The sequence below is a fragment of the Cyprinus carpio genome, chromosome B16 (genome assembly GCF_018340385.1).
Source record: "Cyprinus carpio isolate SPL01 chromosome B16, ASM1834038v1, whole genome shotgun sequence".
Classification (NCBI taxonomy): domain Eukaryota; kingdom Metazoa; phylum Chordata; class Actinopteri; order Cypriniformes; family Cyprinidae; genus Cyprinus; species Cyprinus carpio.
Window position 1 is genome coordinate 15,605,122 of NC_056612.1, and position 25,756 is coordinate 15,630,877.

At 39.5% G+C, this 25,756-nt stretch overlaps 1 protein-coding gene across 1 annotated transcript; it reads right to left on the minus strand.

The window, feature by feature from the left end:
* Nucleotides 1-121: 121 nt before the first annotated feature.
* Nucleotides 122-25,317, minus strand: megf8 (multiple EGF-like-domains 8). The gene is made up of 44 exons (XM_042741038.1): nt 24,832-25,317; nt 22,780-23,036; nt 22,022-22,185; nt 21,515-21,730; nt 21,238-21,418; nt 20,415-20,503; nt 20,088-20,301; nt 19,738-19,918; nt 19,177-19,316; nt 18,934-19,044; nt 17,891-18,039; nt 17,275-17,376; nt 17,046-17,193; nt 16,613-16,776; nt 15,835-16,020; nt 15,520-15,723; nt 15,093-15,335; nt 14,841-14,959; nt 14,584-14,715; nt 12,742-12,855; nt 12,545-12,628; nt 12,200-12,463; nt 11,903-12,087; nt 11,605-11,818; nt 11,020-11,260; nt 10,775-10,907; nt 10,393-10,646; nt 10,160-10,270; nt 9,953-10,071; nt 9,640-9,877; nt 9,386-9,557; nt 8,443-8,606; nt 8,219-8,354; nt 7,887-8,118; nt 7,672-7,798; nt 6,924-7,134; nt 6,319-6,533; nt 6,039-6,234; nt 4,813-4,981; nt 4,526-4,718; nt 4,137-4,307; nt 3,909-4,039; nt 3,490-3,622; nt 122-3,400 (listed from the first exon to the last, which is right to left on the minus strand). The coding sequence occupies exons 2-44, from the start codon at nt 22,949-22,951 to the stop codon at nt 1,922-1,924; spliced, it is 8,601 nt and encodes a 2,866-aa protein (XP_042596972.1). The 5' UTR covers nt 22,952-23,036; nt 24,832-25,317; the 3' UTR covers nt 122-1,921.
* Nucleotides 25,318-25,756: the final 439 nt, after the last annotated feature.

Here is a 25,756-nt window from a genome sequence, read left to right on the forward strand (position 1 = left end):
TGTGCAGCTACTGTTTTTGGTTTTATACAGCAGTAGGTAATTTTATTCTCATTAGTCTCATTTTTAGAGGAAGTAAGTGTCAAATCGGGTACAAAAACAAGGACAACACAACACACCCTGGTAACCATTAATGGATGATATTTTATTATGGACAAACCGCTGTTAAGCATTAAAGGCATGTGCACCAGCCACAGTAAAAACTGTAAAAGCATTTGAAAATGTCTGGACAGAACACAAAGCTTTCTTTACTATATTCAAGCCCAAATCTGTTTTGGTCTTTTGCATAATTTATAGCACAATCACTTTTTCTGGTTTAGCCTAACAAATTAACCACCTTAGCTTAAAATTGATTTCTCTGGAGTGGAATCCGAGATAAACATATGGCTTCTCCTATTATGTTTCTGTTATTTACATTAAATAATCATAACGTCAAATGAACACTTTTCAAAATATCTTATAATTCACTATGACTTTAATTCTCAAAAAAAGTAACTTTCTACATCAACCTGTCCTATATAAATACCAGTCTGATTACACTCAGAAAATAACAGTCCATCCTCAAAAAAAATAAAATAATTGCAATAAAGCAAAACAATGGAATTTCCATACAAATGGCAATACTGTAACAAACTGTAGTATTTTCGATGTTTTCTCCTCTTCATTTCATTACCTTAGTGTCTCACTAGGAGCATACTATATTTCAATGTTTAAACTTTCCATTGCACTTTTAGTTCAACAGATCTCATATATCTAGCTAAACATAACCCATCACTGAAATAATTGCAGCACTAAAGATTAATGACCTAAACTCAAATAGAAATTCAATCCTAAATTTAATACAAAAAGAGTGTAAGGATTCTGTCAAACAGTTATATTAACGTCTGGTCAAGGCAAAGTGAATAAAGGTTGTGTCATTAATGCAAACAAAAAGGACGTGTAACCATAAACCGTTGACTGACAGTCTGAAATGCATCTTCAGTCTGAATGAATATGTATAAAAAATAAGCCAATGGCTCACCATGAAACAGACCTATTGACTAGATTCAAATCTGCTGTATTACAGGAAGCATCGACCAATCACAGCCATGACAAAATACCATAACAAAAGCACTACAACTACATTTTTATTCCATTGATTGTTTTTCACAGACAATCAATGTTTTGCACATTCAAGCAGACATGTTGCACCGTCTCTTGGTTTGGATGGCAGTTCAGATTGTCACATGAGGATATAAAGCACATTGGTTCAGCTGCAAAGACAACTTTTTCACTGGTCGATATGTCATGCCATAGTCTTCAGCCTGTCCAGCTGATTTCAGTAGTGTATATAGGACAAAAATGCAGCAACAAAGCATGGAGATACGAGAAGTGCATTGCATAAAGTTTGCTGCTTTATGTCAATATGGAGCTTTTAAAGAGTGATAAACAAGTAAATGACACCTAATAATTAATTACAGTATATGTACAAATCACATTTCCTATGATTCACCTTATTCCTCTCTTGTAATAAATGCATCCCTTTTGTAACCCTCAACAGAGCAAACCAAAAAATTGTCATCATTTACTCATTCAAAAACAATGGAAAGCAAAAGAAAATCATATATTTATCTATACAATGAAAGTCAATGGGGTCCAAAATTGTTTGGTAAAAGACAGTGGAGTTCCAATTTCATTTGGTTTTGGAACCCATTGACTGTCTTTGTATGGACAAAAACAGTTCTTAAAAAAAATCTTCTTGTGTGTTGCACAGAAAAAAGTCATGTTTGGAATGACATGAGTGTGAATAAATGATGACACAATTTTAATTTTTTTGGGTGGACTGTCCCTTTAACATCTCTGCAACTTCCTTTGTCCTTCCTGTTCACTCTCATGATTGTTTTTTCCTTTTCAATCTATTTTTCCTTATCTCAGTACGTTCTCTTCACATGGCCATGGTAGTTAAATGCTGATGGCCAAGCAAGCCTTTTCGGCCGCCCCCGGCGCCGGGATGTGTTCCCGCTCCTCCGTGTCCACAGTACTCCTGCAAATTCTGCCGCAAAGTGACAAGTGCTGAACCCAAGCAGGCCCGGTTGGGAGCAAGGATTCCTCCTGGCAGCTGTATAAGCACGGTGGCCACCCCTGCCATCCCGTCATCTGTGGGCTCCAGAGTGATTGGCCCAACTTTGAAGGACGAGTAGGAAAAGCCCATTAGCTGGGACAGGAAGGGGTCGGAGCGGCAGAAATGCTGGTAGCTGCCGTGTGAGGACGGGTGATGGTGGTGGTGATGCGAGGTCGGGTTTGCCGTAGAGCTGGGTGCGTAGTGGTGAGTGTTCAGGTAGTGCAAGGGAAGGTGCTGCCCATTGTTGCCTCCACTCAGAGCGAGATGGTGGTGGTGATGAGTGACAGTGCCTGTGCCGGGGTCGTGTTTGTAGGACAAAGCTACAGGTCGTCCTCTTTGGCCCATCACCATGCCACTGAGCTTTCCTGTCCGGACGTGGGCGAGGGACACGGTGCTGCCCCCTCCAGCCGAGGGCAAGTACACCAGCTGCGGCTCCTCTGGCTCTAGGTAGACGGTGAGTTTAGCGAACGGACGAGAGGCCATCTTGGTCATCTCTTGAATGTGGCGCCGCTGCTCTCGGCGGAAGTCTAAGAACTGCTTGACTTTCCAGAGCAGCACACAGACGGACAGAAAGAGGAAGAAGCAGGAGAAGAAAACAGAGAAAAAGACAAAGAGGTCAATGTGGGCCTGGTCCTGTCGGAGAAAGAGGAGGCCTTGGGATTCTCCATTATGAGTATCCGTGCCCAGGCCACGCAGGGCGATATAGAAGCGGCTTGACTTGAGCGAGTGCACTTCATGTGGAAAGGTGATGACCACACGGTCCCGTACACCACGTACAATCAACACCGTCTGTGGCTTCCACACGGTGATGTAGGTTATGAGACCTTCGGTTCGTTCTTCCCGTATCTCACGCTCTATCCCGTGCGACTTTGCGGACTGCAGTGTGCCGAGCAACGCTGACGAGGAGTTCGCAAACACCTTCATGGGTGATGGTGGTGCGAGAGGAACCTCCTTTTCTCCACGTGAAGTGGTCGCAGAGGTGGCCTCGTCCTCGATCTTGATGGTATGCACACCGGTCTGGCGGTCGACGTCTACAATGAAGGTGTCATGCGAATTGGACACATAGACCTCAACCTCTCCAAACGTAACGTCTATGGTGACGCGGATATCCACGTTAGTGAACTTGGGCTGGGCCGAGAAGAACACTGTGCGGCCCCTGAGCAGATTGCGGATGTTAGGCTCATGGAAGCAGTTGACCTGTGATGTGGGGTCGAAGCAGCATTCATTGTCCACATTGAACTGCCGGTAGCACTGCCGCCCATTAACCGGATTGCCGTTGAATGAGTCTTTGCATTTCGCACACTGTAAGAAGCATAAACAGGATTTCATACAAGGTCTTATTTGTGGAATATGGAGTGTAATGTCATTGGTTCTAATGAACTGGCCGTTACCTGCTGTCTGTAACACTCTTTGCGGTCATTCTGTGGGCTGCTCAGACAGGATGAGGTTTCAGTGTTGTTCTGGCAGGGGCAGCCAGTGCCATCATGTTCATTACAAGTGTCTGCATGGCCATTACACTGACATCTACAAACAAACAACAGGAAGGAATGGAAATACTGATGTTAGATCCAGAAACATTATATTGTTTTACAAAGTGATGTGAAAACCTTTGAGATGGAGACATTTTCTTATCTCTAACATGCATGTGAGGCCAACTGCCAAATAGTTTTTCCAATTTTCCATAAATATGCGCTAACTTTTGACTGTCCAGTTTTATAATATATTGCACCTCAGAAAAATAAAAGTGGCAAACACCTAATGAAATATTGGAGCACAATTATAGACAATGCCAATTATCTGATGCACTTACTTCTCACACTTCCCTTGCAGCAGGAAGTAGCCACTGAGGCAGCTCTCACACTTATCCCCCACACTGTTGTTCTGACAGCTCACACACACAGCACTGTCCTCAGTGGGGCCTTCTGTTGCCCATTGTTCAATCTGAGAAGCAAAAGCATGTAATGAATGACTCAGGCCCTGCATCAAGACTTCATATACCGAATACAGAAAGGAAAGATGATTTCCAAAAATTGCCTACACTCTCACGGTCCAGTGGATAGTCTTTTGGATTTTCCATTGTCCTCCGATGCTCCTCTTTGGACAGACATATATCGCTGTTTCCTCTGCAGAATTCACGACAGGGACGACACATCCCACCTCCCACTGCTGAGCCCACAAACAAGGGCTTGCACTTTTCACAGTGCTGACCCTATAAATAAGAAAGAGATAGAGATGACCTATTGTCTAATAATATCACAAACATAATATTACTGCAGTCTGCAAGGATACATTAAATCCATTAAATTGATCAAAAGTTACAGTAAATAATTTTATAATGTTACATAGGATCTCTCCTTTCAAATGAATGCTCTTTTCATCAAGGAATCCCTAAAAATAATAGGCATATACAATAAAACGCTTCAGTACCTTTGTGTTATTCTTGCACTCTAGACAGGTGTCCAGCTGAGAGATGCTTTTACAATTACTGTGTTTATTACAGCGGCACTGTGAGGAGCAGTTCTCTCCAACAAACCCAAAGTGACAATGACAGACTCCTGGGGACACACAGGTCCCATTAACACAGCCTTGAGCGCACACTGGCTCACACTGGCCCGTCACACTGAAAAAGAGAGTGAGAGAAGAAAATATATATGAACTACTCAGCCGTGGCAAAGTCAGTGCTATTGTTTGAGAATGAAAGGTGTTAAATATACCTGCTGAGTACATAGCCCTGTCTGCAGGTGCAGTGGTAGCCTTCAGGCAGATCATGGCAGTCCTGAGTGATGTTACAGTGGTGGTGTCCATTGGCACACTCGTCCTCCTCTGGGCAATGCAGGAAGGACCAGCTACTGTTCCACTGTGGGCAAAAAGCCTCGCTCACACCTGCAGTAAGTAGAGAGCAGAAAGAAAGTTAAGTTTTAATCCCATAAAAAAAAATAAAAAAAAAAAAAAACATAAATGTGTGTGAAATGTATTGGGCCTAACAGCTCACAAGTTGACTGTCTGTATGTTAGATCTCAAAAATCGTGTTCTCGAAGTAAAAAAATCCCATTCATTTTGTTTTGCAATTTTTCAATGAATTCCCATTAATTTTTATTTTTTTAACAATAACTTGCAAACCGGAAAAGACAGACCAGTATACTATGAGCTAGAAGGCTGGTTAATCAATGGCTTATGCTTGTTGAAGCTAAAACCCTGCATTATTTTTAATTTGTTTGAAAAATCAAGTTTAACAGGTGAAAAAAAAATACATTACCCATGAACTTTCAAATATTATAGAAACTACACAATTATATAAATACATGCATATTTTGCAATAAATGTAAAATATATTGTTTTAATTTGATTGTCATTCACAATGGGATGGGATTCTAGTTCTTTATTAAACCCCTTATGTACACAGTTTTGTTCCTTTTTTGAAAGATTTTCAAATACAATTTGCATCAAATCAAGTTATGTCATGGTTCACCTGTTTTGATGGTAGGTTTGGTTTATTGGTTATAACTCTTTAACAAAGACCCTAAAAATAAAATTAAAATCCCTATGGGACAAATGAGTGTGAAAAATACTACTGAAACAAAGGACACAGTTGTGTACTGTTGCACTCTATAGATATCTCTGTGATATTTGATTCTTACTGGTCAATCATGTCAATGAGCACTCAGATATGTTTCTATATTGTACATAACCGGATATTTAATAACAACACACTAGTACAACTTTCTTGTCTCCGATTTCACTCTTCAGCCTCTCTCCCTTTCTGACACATTTTAGAATAACTAATTATTGCCATCTTGTGGCTCAAAACGATTAATTTATGACTGTCCCCATCATTTCTGCAATAATGAGCAACTGACTGTACCCACATGAAACCATCCAACAATTCAGCCTTCAATTCTACTCATTACCTAATCATTAATTCAGTGTCATTATACAGTACCATTCAGTCCTCCCTGAAGACAGCGTCCTGCCCCGTTTCCACCACGGACAGCACACCAGCCACACTGTGGCCTGGATATGCAGTGAGAGCACTGAGTGAGCTGGAAGCACTGGGGAGAGCAGGAGTCTTCATCCATGAGCAAACGGCCACACTGACCTGCCTCACAGCGCAATGGAACAAAGGAGGGGCTCATACACTGGAGAAGAAAGAGGACAGGTGACGTGGTTACTGGTCGAACTTCTTGTAGAATGTTATCGAGCAAACTTTATGAAAATGTTACCTGCTGCAGTGCCATGCTCCATACACAGCGCTGCCAGCCTCCATCAGAGCCACGAGAGCTTAAACACTGGCTGCAGGTTTTGATTTCATGGCAGGGTTCAGGGCAAGGCATTGGTGGAGAGGACTCCACTTGCATAGGAGACACGTTAAGCAAGGCATAGCTGAAACACGTCCAGTCGTAAGTTGGGTTCACACTCAGGATACGTCTGGTCTCACCTGTATGGTTAAACCAAGAGTCAAAACATCATCTACAAGCTGTTTTTGCTGGCCTTCATAAAAACAGATGTTTACATTTGTACATCTTTTGCATTCCCCAAAAACTTTGCATTGGTTGTGGAATCTGTTTCTATGGGGAAGGCAACATTTCTGCAAGAGAACACAAAATTGGTGATAAATTATATGAGGTGGGAGAAAATCCTATATTTCATCATTTTTGCAAGCAAACTCAAAGCTTCTTGGGAAGCGTAATACTTTTGCAAGAGAATGCTAAAGTTTTGAGAACAAATCCAAAAGCTTTGAAATGTAACTTTTCCTCCCATCTCATATTTTTTTCCTTCCTCTCCGCATGTCTCCACAGAATCGTGTTCATTGTGTGCTCGCTCTCACCTGTGCGTTTGAACTGGCGTGTCCACATGCATTTCACAGAAGCTGTGCATTTGGGGCAGTCAGAAGCCTCACAGCTGGTCTCAGTGCAGTTACTGGAGAGGAAGATCTCTCTTTGGTTTATCCTGCAGTCATGCTCTGATGTGCAACTTACTGAGCTGCTGATACATGCTCCCTCAGGACAGTTTGTGCACCACTTACACTGCAGAGCAGGCTGAAAGATGGAGAGAATTTCATGCCATTTTTTAATTAGAAGATCAGCTTTAACTAATTAGTTTTAAACCTTTTCTATTGATCTTATTGATCTTAGAAAGGGTGGCAATGTGTCTGTTCAGACATTTGGGGTCAGTAAGATTTTTTTTTAAAGAAAATAATACTTTGTTACATAATTTCTGAAAGATCATGTGACTCTGAAGACTGGAGTAAATACTGCTGACAATTCACCTTTGCCATCACAGAAAAAAAAATACATTTTAAAACATTAAAACTACTTTAAACTGTAGTAAGACTTCACATCTCTGTTTTACTGTATTTTCTGATCAAATGAATGCAGCATTGGTGAGTGTAAAAGACTTTTCAAAAATCTTTTACAAAAAAAGAGACCACAAACTTTTGAACAATACTGTATACAATATGATTTCATATTTTCACTGCACATAAAAAGCCTAAATCTGTTAATTAGATATGGTTTGGCTATGTCTTAAAATACAACACCATGGGAGTACTTTGGATTTTGATGTGATGATCGTACCTGCATAGGGCTGGAAAATGTTTTAGGATGGCGGGCCAGACATTCGCTGCAGGTCTTGAGTCTGCGGCACTGATCTGGGGAATGAGGAGTGGGAGAACAGGTAGCCTGTCCAATAGCACAACCCAATCTATTAAAAAGAGAAGAGGAGATATAAAAACATTCTGGTAGCCATAGTAGCCTACTGTGAATAAAAATGATACTAGTTCCTGTAGTACCTTTCTGCAGTGTCTGATGAAGCACAGGTACCTCTGCACCACACACAGCTACCAGTGCTGCTGTTACAGGCCTCAGGGGTGGGCAGCAGGATGCAAGGGTCACTAGGCAAGGAAAGAGTCAAAAGTCGCCCCAGCGTCACTCCATTAAAACCTCCAGACAGGAACAGGCGGCCACCCCACCCAGTCATAGCCAAGGAAACTGAACGGTTTACAGGTTCCCCCACCGAGGACACTAGAGAAATGGTACAAGAAAAGGCCAACACCATTCTGTCAGTAAGCACAGACTAGTGTTACCAAGTGCATAATTAATATACTGTATCCAGACATGATACCTGGCTGTATCCATGTGTTACAGTTGATCTGATAGAGAGAAACTGTGTTGCTATAATCCTCTTCCCCTGTCCTGCCTCCAACAATTACCATGGTGTCCTTCACTAAAGCTGCCGCATGGAAGAAGCGTGAGAGAGGCTGGAGAAAGAGAGATGATTAGTGTCATCTACCTGCCAAACTGCTAATAACATTCATCATTCCGCCCACCATTTGTTTGTTTAGTTACCTTGTTTCCCTGAGAGGGCACCAGTAAAGACCAAGTAAGATTGGGGTAATAAAGACTGTAAAGTTCTCCTGAAGGTTCTACAGCTTCAACGTGGAAACGGTAACCACCAAACACGTACACAGCATCAGTCTGTTCATGATACACTGCTGAATGGCCATAAAGACCTGAAAAGGTGTAGGACAGAAGAAGAATTAAATCAGGAGTGTAGAGCTGTTTCACTTTGTTTTAATTTTGGTGTATTGGCAAAAACTCTTCCCCATTATTGGTGAAGAAAGTGAAGAATTAAGGATAGAACTATGTCACAATTAAATAGTATTGTAAAATTCAAGACAATAACAACAATAAATAAAAATATATAAATTATTCAAAAAAATTGTTTAAAAAAACATCAATGTAAAAAGGAAATTGCTTAAGTCTGAAAAAAAATCTGAAATATTTGTAAAGATTTAAAATATTACTTGCTACACTATCGTTCAAACGTTTGGGGACAGTAAGTTTTTTTATATATATTTCAAAGAAGTATTTTACGGTCACATAGGTGCCATTTATTTGACCAAAAATACTGTAAAAACTGTAATATTGTGAAATATTAGTACAGTTTAAAATAACTATGTACTAAATTAATTTAATGCACCCCTCCTAAAAGTATTAATTTCTTCTTCAAAAAAACAATACCAAATTAACTGTAGTGTATACTTCTGTATACTATACTATAGCATAATATAGTAGATTTGTTTATAAAACCTAAAAAAAAAAATATATATACTTTATTGTAAACCATTTTTAATAAATTATTTCTTCATGATGTGTACAGGTATTAAGCTTAAACTTTAAGTGAACAAAACAGGCAATTAAACTCTTAAGTGCAATTATTTGTAAGACAATCAATTGTCAGACCAAATGTCCCAACTGTGCCAGAAAAAGTGCAGTGTTCAATCTCTACCTGTAGGGGGTGTGCCAGTGTGTGGAGCGATAGTCCAGTTCCCAGACTGAGGATTAAACTCTAGCAAATGATGATTAAAGCCATTCTCTGGTGAGTAACCTCCAATCAGCAGCACAGATGAACCTCTTCGCACAGTTAGAGTGTGTCCAGCCACAGGGGGAAGCACTGAGCTCTAAACACAGATGTCAGTTAACACTCTTAACACAGTTGAAGAGGAGCACAAGAGCACTGTGAGGATATTCAACATGCCATACCTTATACTGCTTCCACACCAGACTGCTGAGGTTCAGACACCATGTGTCATTTGCAACACCTTTCTTTGTGACCCCACCAACCACAAACATTAAACTATGAGTGGCTGCCTGGGAGCCAGAAAACGGGTCATGATTATACACCAGAGCAGAGGCATGATGGTATCTGGACAGGGGCATTGTATTTTCCTCCACTGAACTGGTCAACATTTGAGTCCAGCGACGATCAGCCACGGAATACCTAGACCAATAAATATTTATTATAGAAATATGTATAAAAAACGATTTACATCAAGTACAATATACTTGAATTTACCTGTAAACATTTCCCAGGATACCCTCTGGGAGTGAGAGGCCTCCATACATCCAAAGAGTGCTCTGTGGCCCGGACACTAGGGAGTGACCCATCCTCTGGAGGAACCTGTGTGCCTTATTCTGTGGAAGAAAATGAAACTGAAAATTGAGAGAGCCTGTAAGAACAGAGACTAATTTCTATAGTCTTGAAGGAGAAATTTAATCTCACTGCAGAGAGCTGAGTGTCAAGCAAGGTTTCCCAAACCAGGCTGTCTGAGACCGAGATAGAAGAACAGTCTGATCCAGCCCAGCCTTCTGTACACACACACAGGCCAAGAGTCTGTAAAAGAATATGCAAACATGTAAGATGAGAACTGTGGGACATACCTAAAATGCATTTTAGTGTGCTTCTTATGCTCTAAAGCGAAATGGTGAACTGGCTGCAATAAGAATGTCACACACCATGTTGCAAATGCCTCTGCCTTCCTCTGCTCCACAATTCCCTGGACAGACAGGACGGTCACACTGTGGACCACCAAAACCATGGGGACATTCACAGAGCCCGTTTACGCACTGAGCTCCTGCCTGGCACTCGAGTGAGATGGCTGCACCCTCTCCAGAACCTGCATTTCCACATCGCTTCACCCAGAACGAAGCATTAAAACCCTGAGCACGTCCTGAGGTAACATTTGCCTCAAAATACACAGATACCACCCCTAGAGGAGAAGAAATCACCTAATTTATCATGACATGGTGCTATGGTGCCACATTGAAAGTTATATCTAACTTTGCTTTGTGTGTGATTAAAAACACAATTATTCAATCCTAAGGTTTTTCCAAGTACCTGATGTAGCCTCAACAGTAATTGGCTCCATTCTCGTTGTGCCACAAAATGCTCCAATAAGGTTGTGGTCAGAGTGCACAACATCATTGCTGAGGAATTGTGGCAAGCCGTCAAACACATAAACATAGGAGTTCTGTTGGATAATGAAATGCAAACATTTTGTGGCCAAAATATTGCTGATAACTATATTTTTATGCTGTTTTGACAGTAATTGACAGATTAATGATGTGGTATAATCAACTCACTGTGCACTGTGTGTGTGAATCTGGGTGCCAGGTCAGCGCCACGGGTGGGCATGACTGCCCTGGCATGCATGGTGCCAAATCCTGGGACACAGAGAGGACCCACAGGCAGTGAGAGAGTCCACCATGGCCACCGACTGCTCCATGCCACCCCAGAGAGGACGAGAGGGACAGGGGTACAGAGGAGGAAGAAGAAAGCAGAACAGAGCGACCCTGACACTGCTTGAAACAGGTACCATTGTTCCTGTGAGAGAAATATGAATTTCAATGTTACATATTGTATAAAACCGAGTGTTGTATTTTAGGATTAGGCCTAAAATCCCACTGACTTCTATGGTATGGAACTGCTTAACAACATTTTACCAAAACAATTTCTACAGAAGACAAAAAAAAAAAGATTTGGAGCAACATGAGAGAGCGTATGATGATGACCATTTTAATTTTTTGGTGAACTATCCCTTTAACTTTGAGATCAAATAATCAGCAGACACCTAAATGAAAACCCCTGGTTTATGCCAAATTTTTATCAGCCCTCAAATTTGAAGACAGCTTCCTCACCAAATAAACAGAGCTAATTCTCAGACTTACCTGGGGTCTCCATAGTATCCAGGCAGGCAAGATTCACAGTGTGGGCCTTGGGTGTGGTGGGTACAGTAGCACTGGCCGGTCTGGTTATGGCAGAATCCTTGTAGAGCATCACCATGGCCATTACACTGACAGGGAATGCAACCTTCACCCCCTGCTAAAGCGGAGCCAAAACCACCAGGCTTGCAGTGCTCACAGTGCGGCCCTGTTGTCCAGTCTGAGGAAGGAAAGAAAAATATATTAGCTTAAGGTTACTAGAAGAATGGAGAAATGAGGGTTAACACACAAGAAGGATCTTTACCCTGGCACTGATCACAGATCCCTGGAGCTGTAATACAAGTGCTGTGGAAGTTACATCCACAATCCACATCACACTCCACTCCGCTCAGCACCAGAGTGGCCGGATCAGAGGTCCAACCCAAAGAGCACTCGCACTCAAACCGAGGACTCCCGCTGCACCGGCCTTGACGGCACTCGTTATAACATCTGAGAGAGAGCGTGAACATAATTATATATTACATGGATGTAGTATGATTATTCCTGAGCTGTAATAAAGAAATACATCCACCCTTGCAACAGTGTTAACAGAAAGTCTCACGTCTGGTTGCAGTGGTGAACTCCATCTCCTGTGAAGCCTCTCTCACAGTGACACTCGTAGGAGGTTGGGGTGTTGACGCAGGTAGCGGAGGGATGGCAGGTATGCAAGCCCAATCGACACTCCTCCACATCCGGACAGGATGGGTAGGACCAAACAGCATCTCCGTCTCCTTCCATCCCTTCCATCAGCTCCAGCTCCAACTCCAACTCCATCTCCATCTCAAGCTCCATTAACCGAGGGGGTGATAAAGTTTGAGGCTCAGGGCTGATGGAAGAAGGAAGAGATATAAATCAAATCAAAGGACACATTCATTTAGCCACTAGACATAAAATGTTTTAATCTTACCTGCTGGCTTTCACTTCAGCTACAGCCATACTACAGTTAACAGCCGAGGGGTCATCCATCCCACCCCAGTCACCTCTCAAACACCTGTGAAAAACCAGAGGGGCAGGATGTAATATAAGAAGGAAAACAGTGATCAGGAGAAGTGTTACTAAAGTTGATGGTTGTTTGGTGTATTCACAGACACGTTTCTACCCTACCTGCCGATAGTTGGGTTATTGTAGTCTCCACACCAGCCGCACTGAAATGTCTGCAGACACTCTGAACAGGTGGCAAGAGCAGAGCACTGCTTACACTGAGGGACAGAGTGAACACTGGAGAGAGAAGATCAGTGGACAATTTTCAGCAAAAGCAATAAAAGCCTATGCAGTATAATAAAACAAGCTCTAGTGAAGGAAAAGCAATTAAGAAAATTATTACTAATACTGTAATTCATTATAATTATTATGAATATTAATTAAATAGTAATATTTTGCTATCTTATTTTTATAATTATAATAAATACATTAATAATAAAATGTTATTATAATAATTATATTCACATTGACTGGCTTCCAAAAGAACAACATTGTAAATGTTAGGCAATGACACTAAAGTCCACGTCCACTGTTTAATTATTTTGTGACGGTTGAAATTTTTAAAGTGAACTGTCTAGAAAATGTTCTATTATTCAGTCAGTCATTTACAGTTTAAACCACACAAAGGAATCTAGTAAAATTCTGTCATCATTTACTCCCCCTCACGTTCGTCCTGTTTCGACTTGCTTTTTTCTGTGGAACTTGAGAGATGATATGTTGGTAACCAAATAGTTTCAGTTCCCATGACTTCCATTAAATGAACAAAAAAAAAGTTAATGGGAAGCTTAATGGTTTGATTACCAACATTCTTCAAAACATGTTTTTTATATTCCACAGAAGAAAGAATGACATACAGCTTTGGAACGACATGAGGCTGAGTAAATAAAGACAGCATTTTTATTTTTGGGTAAACTATCTAGACTTTTGTTTTAGTTTTATTTTCCTGGAAATTTAAGCTGCAGCAATACGAGATGTTAAATGTTTATCAAACTGCAAATGCAATATGACCAAACAGTATGCTTTTTCGGCCAAATCATGGCCTTACTCAAGACAATTCAGCTTTCCTTTATGTTATTCTTCATTTGAGGAGTGTATCCAGTTTTAATTAGTACAGGGATAGTTCACCTAAAAATGAAAATTCTGTCATTAATTACTCACCCTCATGTCATCCAAATCCTTCATCTTCGGAACACAAATTAAGATATTTTTGATGAAATCCGAGAGCTCTCTGACCGTGCATAGACAGCAACGTAACTGAAATGTTCCCAGGCCCAGAAACGTAGTAAGGACATTGATAAAACGGTCCAAGTCACATCAGTGGTTCAACCACAATTTTACAGAGCTATGAGAATACTTTTTGTGCACAAAGAAAAAAAATAATTATGACTTTATTCAACAATCCTTCTCCTCCAAATCAGGTATTCCGACATTATGGAGAATACTGCCACACACGGATGTGCATTCCTCTGCACGTAAACAAGGCGCATAGCATACGTGTTCTACGTCAGCAGCACCATGCGTTGTTTATGTGCAGAGGCACTCTCGATAAAGGTGGACGACTTGATTTAGAGGGCAAGAATTGTTGAATAAAGTCATTATTTTTGTTTTCCTTGCACACAAAAAGTATTCATAGCGTCATAAAATTGCGGTTGAACCACTGATGTCACATGGACTGTTTTACCAATGTCCTTCCTACCTTTCTGGATCTGTGAACATTTCAACTTTGTTGCTGTCTATGCCAGGTCAGAAAGCAAACATATCTTAATATGTGTTCCGAAGATGAATGAAGGTCTTTTGGGTTTGGAACGACATGAGTGTGAGTAATTAATGACAGAATTTTCATTTTTGGGTGAAATATCCCCTTAAGCACTATAAGTGTCTAGTGTATGTGAACTACACAAGGGATTTCATTAGCTTCTGTCAGACAAATGACCTAAAATCCCAGCAGAAGCTGCACTAACCTACCTGTCATACCAGTCCCTGCACTCTCCATAGGGAAACTTTGTGAGGTATGCAGCAAAGTAGAAACAGGACTGAGCAGATTCACACCATGCACACTGACTGGAGTTAGACAAACATTCTCCACACGTCAACCTCCTGTTAGAGAGAGAAAAAGGATGGTATATAAAAACTAAAGTTGATATCTTTTTGAGGTCCTTCATCTTCATCAAATATTACATAAACCAAATAATTCATAGACAAGTTTATCACTTCAAACTCACTGGTTGCAAACTTTAGGACACCCTCCTGGTTCCCGGATAGACCCCTCCAATCTCCCACGGCGACTGCACAGATAATCTCCCTTCTTGCTGGAGTTGATCTGCCACTCACAGTAGGGGTCCTACAAACATTCAGACATGAGAGAAACTCCACTGCAGCCTTACAGAACATGAAAGCTGGTAAACAGACTGCATGCTGCTCTGGATCAAAACACTCATGGCAATCTTTCAGACATGTTGATGTGGATGCAGTACCTGAGTGCAAGCGGCACAGTCTCTATAGTCCTCACACAGTGTGCAATGCTGAGGGTTGAGCAGTAGGTGGCGCTCTTCTCCTTGCGAGTCTATGCAGGGCTGCTGATCGACATCAGAGCGCAGAAAACACAGGTTCATGGTGGGACACCAGCCGCATGACTGATCAGACAGACAGGCCAAACATGAGCGATACTCGGAACACGAATTGGAGCGGAAGGGTTCGAGGAACAGGAAAGAAATCTCCTAGAAAATATTGAAAATTAAGAAAAGAATGTAAAAGAGCAATGAACAGCATTATATGATAATACCTAAATATTATAGTGCACTTAGAAAGTTTATAGGGCTGGAACTTAAGATAACATCAATAATAAAAATAATTAGTCAGGTTGCAATCATTTGGTTCACTGTATAATATATAAACACTTACGCTGCCTCCAGGTAAAGCTGTGCGATTCCAGGTAAGAGCCATCTCACTAGTCTGTCCTGATGCCGAGTTATTCAGGTAGCCCTCCGCCTGGATCAGGTACCAGTTTCCTCGTGTAAGATTCTGGAACAGACGGGAACCATCTGGCCGGGATAGCATACGGATCTCCCTCTCCTCCTGAGCGGACCACCTTCCCAGCACATCCGTCTGCACGGAAGAAAGGTTTAGAAGAGACTTGGCAAGTTACATGCCACAAGAGACTTTATGCCATGCCTTTCTTGTCTAATAGAGGAAACCTGATTTTGTGATTTCCCATACCAGTTGAAGAGAGTTGGGTCCAGCAGCTATCTGAGCAGTAAAGTGGAGTTTTTGTATTCGAGCCCACATGGCAACCGTTTCATGAGGGGCACCCCATAAGGGATGAATGAAACCCCGAAACTGCAGGGTCACATCCATCTCTTTAGAGGTATTGAGGATGATGGAGGTACTGCGCAGGATAGATACCTATGAAGAAGTGTGTATGAGTGTAAGAGAGAAGGAGAGCAGAGGCACGGTGGGATGCTCAGAGGCAGAGTTTACAGTAACAGTAACAAATATTTTACAAAAGTAAAACAAAATCTGGATGCAGAAAATAAAGATTGAAACCTTATTATTACCAGGGTTATTACAGTTGACTAAAACCATAAAATAAACTTTTGTTACTTGAAATGTAAAAAAAAAAATTCTATTTTATATATATATATATATATATATATATATATATATATATATATATAAATAATTTTATTTCAGCTAGCTAACTTGATTTACTAAAATAACTAAACCTTAAATGAATTAATAAAACTATATACACATATTATTAAAAAAATCCAAAACTAATAAAATTGAAAAAACAAACAAACCTCAAACGATTATGAAAAAAATGATAATAAAAAAATACAAAAAGAAACAAGTGAAATCACAAGAAGAGGGTGTCAACAAACAGAAACAAGTGTTATTCAAGGAGTGAAATTTTATTCCTAGAGCAGGTGTATAGAAGAGAGGAAGTGCCTGCAGAGTAGAAGGTCATGAGAGCTGAGGATTGAACTTGTCGTACCTTGTCAGGCTGTGACTGATTGCGTGGATGCTGGAAGGTAAGCAGGTGCAGTCCCGGGACATAGTTCTCGGTGCGACAGAAGGGGAGGGAGGTGAGGAAACGCGTGCGCTCCCCCCACCAGCCGTACGCCCCAGAGATCTGGTCCACGCGGCATGCACTTTGCTCTGCCAGGGGTCAAAGTGTACAATATTTGGATTATATGCCACACACTCAGGTCACTTGACATTCAAGTATATTGTGTAAATTAGCTTGAAAACCAGTGAAGAGCACATAGCAGTGATTTAACACAGCATGACTGCTAAAAGTCATCTACAAACAGTACTCAGTAACACATTATTTCACCGACTGTAAAAGTGTCTAGAAATAAAGATTTACTGAGCAGTGTGTGGTTGTTTTAACAGTCATGTTATGGTCTGCTCTTTCCTCTCTTTACCTGAAACAGGCAAGCAGGACTCATTCTGCACACACCAGCCGAATTCCCCAGAAACTCGTGGCAGAGAGTTTGGCACCCCACTGAACACCAGACACGACTGGCAGTCTGACAAAAAACGAGCCAGGCCCAGACATCCTGTGCTGCCACACTGTATATAAACACACACATAAATCAGATAAGTGATCAAAAGCCAGCAAAATGCAAGTGAAGGAGCCTGGGGAAGTATTACCGGGTTGTTGGGCTGGTACTCCCGGCAGCGACCCTCACACCAACTGCACTCTGGATTCTTGAGGCATAAGCTTTCATCTGGAGCTTCAGCACATACTGTGTCCTGTTAGACAGAAACACACACACCTTGATATACACTACCGATCAAAGGTTTGAGATCAGTATGATTTTTCTGAATTCATCAAAGTGTGATATTCAAGACATTTACAATGTTATAAAATATTTGTTTCAAATAAATGCCATTCTTTTATCATAGAATCCTGAAAAAATCCTTGTGTTGTTTTACACAAAAATATTAGAATATTAATACATATGAAATGTTTGCGCACCAGGATATTATAATGCTCTCTGAAGGATCACGTAACACTGAAGACTGTAATGACTGCTTTGCCATCACATGAATAACACACAATTTAAAGTATATTAAAATAAAATAGTTATTTTAAATTGTAATAATCTTTCACAATATCAATGTTTGTATTTGTGATCAAATAAATACAGCATTGGTAAGCATAAGCATACTTTCAAAAGTAAAAAGTACATATATATTTACACAAATACTTACAGAAAAAAAAAAAAAAAAAAGATGAAGTATCATCTAGATTTTATTTTATTACCCTGTCTCCTGGGTCACTGCTTACAAACAGCGGTACTTTATATGCCACAAGGTCACCACGGGCAACCCCACTGTAACCGCCAGCAACTAGCAGCACACGGCCCTCCATGACAGCTGCAACATGGGAATATCGGCCCCTCACCAAAACACCTTTAAGAGCACAGAGGAAATTTCAGAGAACAAATAATATGCACAAATAATTGAAAAAACTTAAGTGCCTCACATCCACTACTGAGGGCTACTGTAACTTTACACATTAACATAGAATATTGTAAGTCTTGTGGTTATACTTTTGAAGCACAGAATATTTGAACATTTAAAGACTGGCTTCATTTACTTCCATTGTAATTGCCTCAATTCAACCCTGAATTTTTTTTTTTTTTTTTAAGAGAGGCAGGTTGAAAAAAATAATTTTGTTGTTGTAATCAACTGCTGATTGAGCTTAACTTTAAACATTCCTTTATGTATATCCTGAGGTTATGATGTAAATAACAGACTGAAAATAACTAAGGCACGGAAACAACAAAATTCTGTACAGTTAAAGAGTTGGAAGAAGCCCCCAGTGAAATGAACAATATTCTAGAGGGCTAAACTGAAGCATCATTATAAAACAATACCAACTTTGAGAAAAATGTCTTGCAAACCAAAAATAACAATGGCAAAAATCCTGACAGGCACTATGAGGGGTACCAAACCTATGTCAGCTTTCTGTGGTTAAGTTACAACATTTAAAAAAACACAAATTTTTATCTGAGGGCAGTTTTACTTCTCATCAATCCATTTGTTTAAAAGCTGCAAGCAAGTAAATCTGCATCAGACACAAGGGAATTTAAACAAAAAATGACCTCTCAAGAGTAGGTCATAACAAGCCCCCAGTCAGGCTGAAGCTTCCTGAACATGAGTTCTTACAGGCTCTCCTGTTATTCACACAACAAATCCTCAGGGAAGCATGGGTCATCAATCGCATACATCATCATACTTCATCTCCTCTCTAAACATATCAAACAGACTCACTCTGTCTCTGACCATTAAATACACACTTACGCTGACTGAGGCTCTCTCCAACAGACACCCACTGATGGCAACCAAGATGATAGAAAAAGATCTCCTCATCATAGCACTTCTCTTCTACGTAGTGGATATGAACATTCCCTCCTAAGAGGAAAAACAGATCTCCATTAATTAATATCGCTATAAAAGTCTTTACATTCTATTCACTCAGTCAAACCGCAGACAAAATGAGGTTGGCTGTAGCTCTACTATTATGTCAATGTGATTGCTACTTACCGTACACCACCATGTAGTTGCCGATGACGGTGGCAGAGTGGAATGCTCTCTCCCTCGGGCCACTGGCAGGATAACGTGAACGGAAGGAAGTCCAAAACCGTTTCTCAACATGGAAAGCATCAGTTGAGTTCACACGAACACTGAATATTGAGACAGGAATAGATGGTAACATTACAAATTGAAAGAAAAAAAAAGCCAGACCATACTTTCAGTATGATTTTAAACAGCATTTCCAGCTGTCAGTCAAGTCCAGTCAAATTTATCTGTATAGTGCTTTACAGAAAATCCTGATTTTAACGTTTATAATATCTTCCTTACTTACAGTCGTGTTTAGCAGATTAGAACTGGGCGATAATACATTTTACGATGATATAAGCAATCGAGCAGTTGAAATATGCTATATAGTGTATATGTGTATGAATGCACTGCAGATAAAAGTATGTGGACATACACATTGTATCAAACTTTATATAAAAAGCTGGGATATAATAGATTTTACAGTGATATAAACAAACACTTGACTATACATTCAACTACATAGTACACACACGTGTACAATACCTAGCTGTGGTAGGTCTGTGTCCCCCATATACCAGCAGTGTTTTGGAAGGGGCGTGGTAGACCATGCTGTGTCCTGCAGTAGCAGGTGGTTTTCCGCCTGTAGGTTGAACTGCTTCCCACACTCCATCCCTCAACCGGAACCGGTACAGTGATGAGGAGAACATGTCCTCCTCTGTCCTTCCTGAAAAGACATGTTGATCAATTATTTTTTTTAGGGGACAGAGGGCAAGAAAGGAAAGAAGAGATGATGATGCTGATAATCTTTGCATGTGTTTTTCACAAAATGACAATAACGCTCATGTTGCTCTTTTTATATTCTCCACTAAAGAATAAGAATACAATTTACTCACCCCCAAAAACATATAGATAATTGTCTACTATTGCTGCTGCGTGATTTGCCAGCCTTGGTGCCCCTGAAGCGTTTGATTGGCCTAGCTGCTGCCATTCATCTTGCTGTGCACGGTACACCCAGACATCACTAGCCAATGAGTGGTTGGCAAGCTCACCGCCATAGATGACCATGTTGCCTTGCCATTCTACAGCTGTGTGGGAATGTCGAGGAGCCTGATACAAAGATATTATTAATTAGACGATTAAAATGATTAAAACGATTTCATTAAAATGAAAACAGATCATTAGAAATACGAGAGACAAAAAAAAGAGAAGAAACAACTTACTGGACTATATAAATATGATCTCTGTTCCCAATTATTGGTCGAAAAATTGTAAATAACAAGGTCCTCCAGTGCTCTGTTCAGATCAAACCCTGTAAATAAAGACCAAGGGCTGAAATAAATCCCTCCACAAGCGCACTCTAAAGCTGAAGTTTTAAAATTAAGAAGAGTAGTAGTTTTTCATTCTTTTATTGACATGTCAGCATCTAAGCCTATCTTCATGGCAAAAACAGAGTTTGAATAATACAAGAGTTACATAAATAAAAAAAAATAAAAAAAAACAAGCAAACACATAAATACAGCAGTTACAATTATACAAGATTTTGTAAATGTACATATGGTAACAAATCTAACATACTATCCTGTAAAATCTTACTAAAGCCTAAAATTGAGAGGAAAACCAGATTTTTACAAAATGTATTTTTAAGGCTGTCAAAGTTGACACCCACAAATTAGAGATTAATTCAATAATGTTTTTATTTTACATTTACAAAGTTGCTACTGCTATTCCATTTTGTTTTTGCAAGGTGGAAAAACTATATATTGTTTATACATAAAAATGCTGTATATAAAAAAAACTTAATATTTTACAGATATTAATCTAGCAAATTGATTGATAATATAAAATACAATTATTTAATTTTGTTAACAACTAATTAATTGTGTTATCCTTAAAACATATTAAGCTTCATATTTTTATCACACAAGTATAAATGGGTTTTCATACATGAAAACATGTAAAATAGCTGCCCACATTCCAGATCATGATAAATGATTAACAGTCGGTCAGTGATGGGAAAGGCTATCTGAAAAACCTCCATCTTACCTCCGAACATGTACATGGCTCCAGTGGAAGCCAGGTAAACCCCAGCAGAGGCGGTGCGAGGTGCTGCTTTAACGTCACCTGGGCTCACCTCCCACCACTGTCCTGCCCCACTGTTGTCACGGAGACCCAGCTGACAGTTCTGTCCCACATAGCCGGGGCTGCAGATACAATGCTCACCCCTCTGTTAGAGAGAGTGGGAAACAATACGTGACATTAAAACAACAAAACTACACTCTGTACTCACTTTATGCATAATACAGAGCCTACTTTTTTTTACCTTATCACAGCGACCGTGGTCATGTTGAGTGCAGACCTGGGAGCAGAGAGGGGTACTGCAGTCCATTCCTCCCCACCCCTGCTGACACTGACAGCGGGCAGTAGCTACATCACAGCGCCCATGACCACCGCAGTCCCCAGGGCAAACTGAAAACGTGTAGGTAGCATTGAAGCCCTGCAAGTTGTAGTTGGCGTCACTGAAGAAATGCAGCAGCATTTGTAAAGAACACAACAGAAGATGAACAAATTATAATGGCTGTGGGAAAACAGAGACAGACTGTGAACAAGACGTCTATCAATTGAGCGCTGGCATAGTTTCTTATGACTCACAGTGTTATAAAACGGACACATGCTGAGAGAAATGGAAAAACCTCAAATGGAGCTTCCTTTCTTCACAATCTCGTTGAATAAAGAGAATTAAAGAAAGGGAGTGGATTTTGATTCTCTGAAAAGTAAGGCTCACGGGCTCAGTTGCACAAATGGTATAAACTGATACTTTTGGTCTTACCTTACCAGACTTGGCCTCAATTGGTTGTGGTAGGGTGCTGCCACTTAAACTTGCCAGTAGGGGTCTCTGGTAGGAATCACCATCATAGACAAACAGATAGTCATAGGTACACTCCGTCATCATTAACGTGAAGTTAAGCACAATGCGATGGTTTCTGCTGGGAGCTGAAGGAGGACAGAAGAGTTCCCATTACAACCAGAAAAAAAAAAAAAAAAAAAAAAAAAAAAAAACATACTGTGCTTGTCTTAATATCACCTTCAAGAGGTAAATATACAAATTGAGAGAAGGGTCAAGGTCCCTCAGTTACTGAAATTAGTAGTTGTTGTTATAATTACTAATCAAGCCATCATTAATAAAGTGGCAATGAAACGGAAGTAGCAACAGATCTTTTCTTCTGTATTGTGAAATACATCCAGGGGAAATGGAACATAATGAAAGGGTTGGAGACTTGGTTCTATAGATCAGTTTTGATGGACGCAGATCTTAATGCAAATTCGAAAGGGATGGGATTTAAATAAACTAAATGATTGGAATATTTCACCATAAGATCCAGCTATGACATTTTAATTAAAAATTCAACTGAATGTAAAAATGATAAGATAAATAAGATGCATTTACAAAAAAAAAAAAAAACATTCTCATTTCATGCCAACTTTGAATTACAAGCAAAACAGTCATTCGTTTAAATCCTATAACTATATGCTAATGAAGCTTCTTTCATTCATCAGCCCTTTGTTTTTATAGTTTTTGACACCAACCCTTGATAAGCCACTCGCAGTTCCCATTCACAGAGTAGTTTTCTGGTCCGTCTGTGACATATCCTGGGACACCCCGCAGAACCTGTCGTTGGCCCTTACAGTCTCCTGCCCAAGCAGCAGGTATCAGAACCACCAAGACCGGCAGCAGGACAGTCGGGATGTGAGAAGTCATCCTCTCCTCCACCCACAAAGGGCAAAGTGAGAAAAAGATGGAGAAACTACTGGAGAGTGGTTGGACTTGCTCACAGTATGGAGACCTGTAGAGAGAGAGAGAGGAAAAAAAACAATTGTGGAATTATCTACAAATAACACATCTCAAGCAAAGCATATACATTAACCCTATAATGTGGCAAAAAAAAAAAAAAGTGTAAAAAAAATTATGTTATTGCCTTTGTTTTATCTGTGGTGTCATCTTTCCTGACATGCACTCAGCTCAGTTGTTTTATAAGTTACTACTCTCATTTTACAGATATTCAGGTAAACTAACAGAACGTTTAGATTTTTTCAACGAGTTTTCTAAAACATTTAGATTTATAATTTATCTATAAACGTGAATTAATCTATAGTCATCTATACATTTCATCTTAGTACTTAAAAAAAGGTGAGAACTTGTTATTAATAAAAACTAATTGTTTACCTGGATAATGTGTTGCAGAAAGTTCACTGAGAGTAATAAAAGCAATAACAGTAAACATACACAACTGCTGCTTTGTACAAAGCAGTTTTTAATGACATACAGAAAATACACATCAACATTATACTAATTTATCTTAACAAGCAGTAACTGCGCTGTACATGACTGTAGACCCGTACAAATGTATATTACAAAGCAGTCAACTCCTTTTTGGCACAAATGGAACCTCATACTCTAAGGCCTGGTGTATCATACTTGATACATTAATTTCTAAAACCTCTAAATTATCAGCATGATCAAAACTTTGCTGTACAACCTTCCACATATTTTTCCTTCATAATGTTAATGCATACATTTCTCAATCATCATTGTATCGCATTTTATTTTTTGACCCTCGCAATTAAAACAACAGAGCTTTGATCATAAAACTAAATGAAGCCTTTATAGAGTAAAACAGACTGACAAAAACTATTTATATGCATTTTATGCAAGCAGCCTGCTATAATATAACCTTGCTACGTGCACTGATTAACATAAGGTCTTAGAATTTAATTCAGTTTTTTGGCCATATAAATAACAACATCTGCACCAAATTACATATTTATTGAATATATATATTTTTGAAATATGAAACACTTATGTAAGCTTTTATTTATGTTTTTGTCAATTTTGTCTAAAGGTTAAATTAACTTCAATTTTTAAAGAAAAAAACAGATGATGTATAAATTAATATTTAAGGCTTTATAAGGTTAAATAGAATAAGACTGTTTTATACAGAATTTGTAATATCTATCATTGATGTTGTTTTAAATTGTGTCTTCACTGACACGGAGTACAAACTGTAACCTCGTTGTCCTATAAAATAAGAAAGCTTTCTTATCTAATCTTATATTGTCAAAAAGACAACATCTTATTATGCAAAAGGCATGGCTGCAAAAACCCTTGTGAAAAAATAGTCGTCTTTGAAAAACTGCAATACCCCCAAAGCTGTTAAATGACACAAATCTCGTTAATGAAACAACACTTTTAACACCAAATTCTTTAACTATTTGACAAAAAAAAAGTTACACAACATAAGCGCTAAAATTGATACTTGTCTTTTTAAACTAGTTTGTCCATAGGTTAACGTTAGCTGACACAAACATCACTATAGCGAGCTAACGGTTTACTTTAGTGTTTGCTGTTCTGTCATCATATTTAACCGACTGTGGTCCCTTGTTAAACTACATAATTACAATAATTCATAGAGCAGGGTACACCTGTCCACTGTCAGTTCAGTATTTACTGATTCGCATCAATCAAAGGGACATTTAAAACTGACAACCGAGCTTTCGCTTTAGCTGAACAGGCTAACCGACTAGCCATGTCTATCCCGCTAGCTGTCGGGAAAAGCAAACCGTGTCCACTCATTTACTCACCAATTCCCGAGTACTGGTCTCCATGTTTCTAAAGCATAGAGGTTTTCGTAACTTACATCCTGTATCAGGTAATGTTAGAATAATAGCGCTGCAGTTATTGTTGTGCTGCGGTGGCCGCGGAGCCCAGCGGCGGTTTAGAGCTCGAGACCACCGCGGATGAGGATGATGTGTGAGCTGCAGCAATCAAAGGCCTCGCGCTCCGCTCACAGAATGGCTTTGTTTACAAAACATCTCCAGATGTTAAGAACAACGTGTGCGTCCTCTCTGTTTCAACTTCTGGCTAAATCCGAGCAATAAGTGTTACAACATGATCAGCCTGGTGCGTGAGTTTGTTCCCTAACATCCAGAACACCTCTCGCTGTTAGTGTTTGTTAACTGGGGAGGTGTGTGTGCTTCCAGATGGTTGTCAACAACACAAAGACTAATAACCGTGTGCATGCTGATCGGGCTCTCTGCTGGTCTTTTGATAGTATTGCATTTCATTCTCATGTAACAAGGGGTTCCAAACTTTCTTTTTTCTACGGACTTTTAATGGTTTACTGACGAAAACCATTAAAGTGTCAGTACAATAGTAACAAGCTTGATATAGACATGGATACAATTTATGGAATGATTTAACAGGCTAAAATAAACAATATAACTAAACAACTAAAATAATAATATATAACAATATATAATAAAATTATTAATTTTTGTATTTTTTATTTCAAGTCATGTATTTGAGGCATCATTTTACATAATTGGACTGTGTACATGTTGATCATTACGCCCAATTTATTTATTCCTACTTTTATTTATGCTTATTGCAACACTTTATTATGTAAAAATTAAATACATTACAAATAAATAAATAAATGTATTTCGATCATGCATTATTTTTTGTGCCTAAATTTTATTTTGCTTTTATTTATTATAGCACTGCATT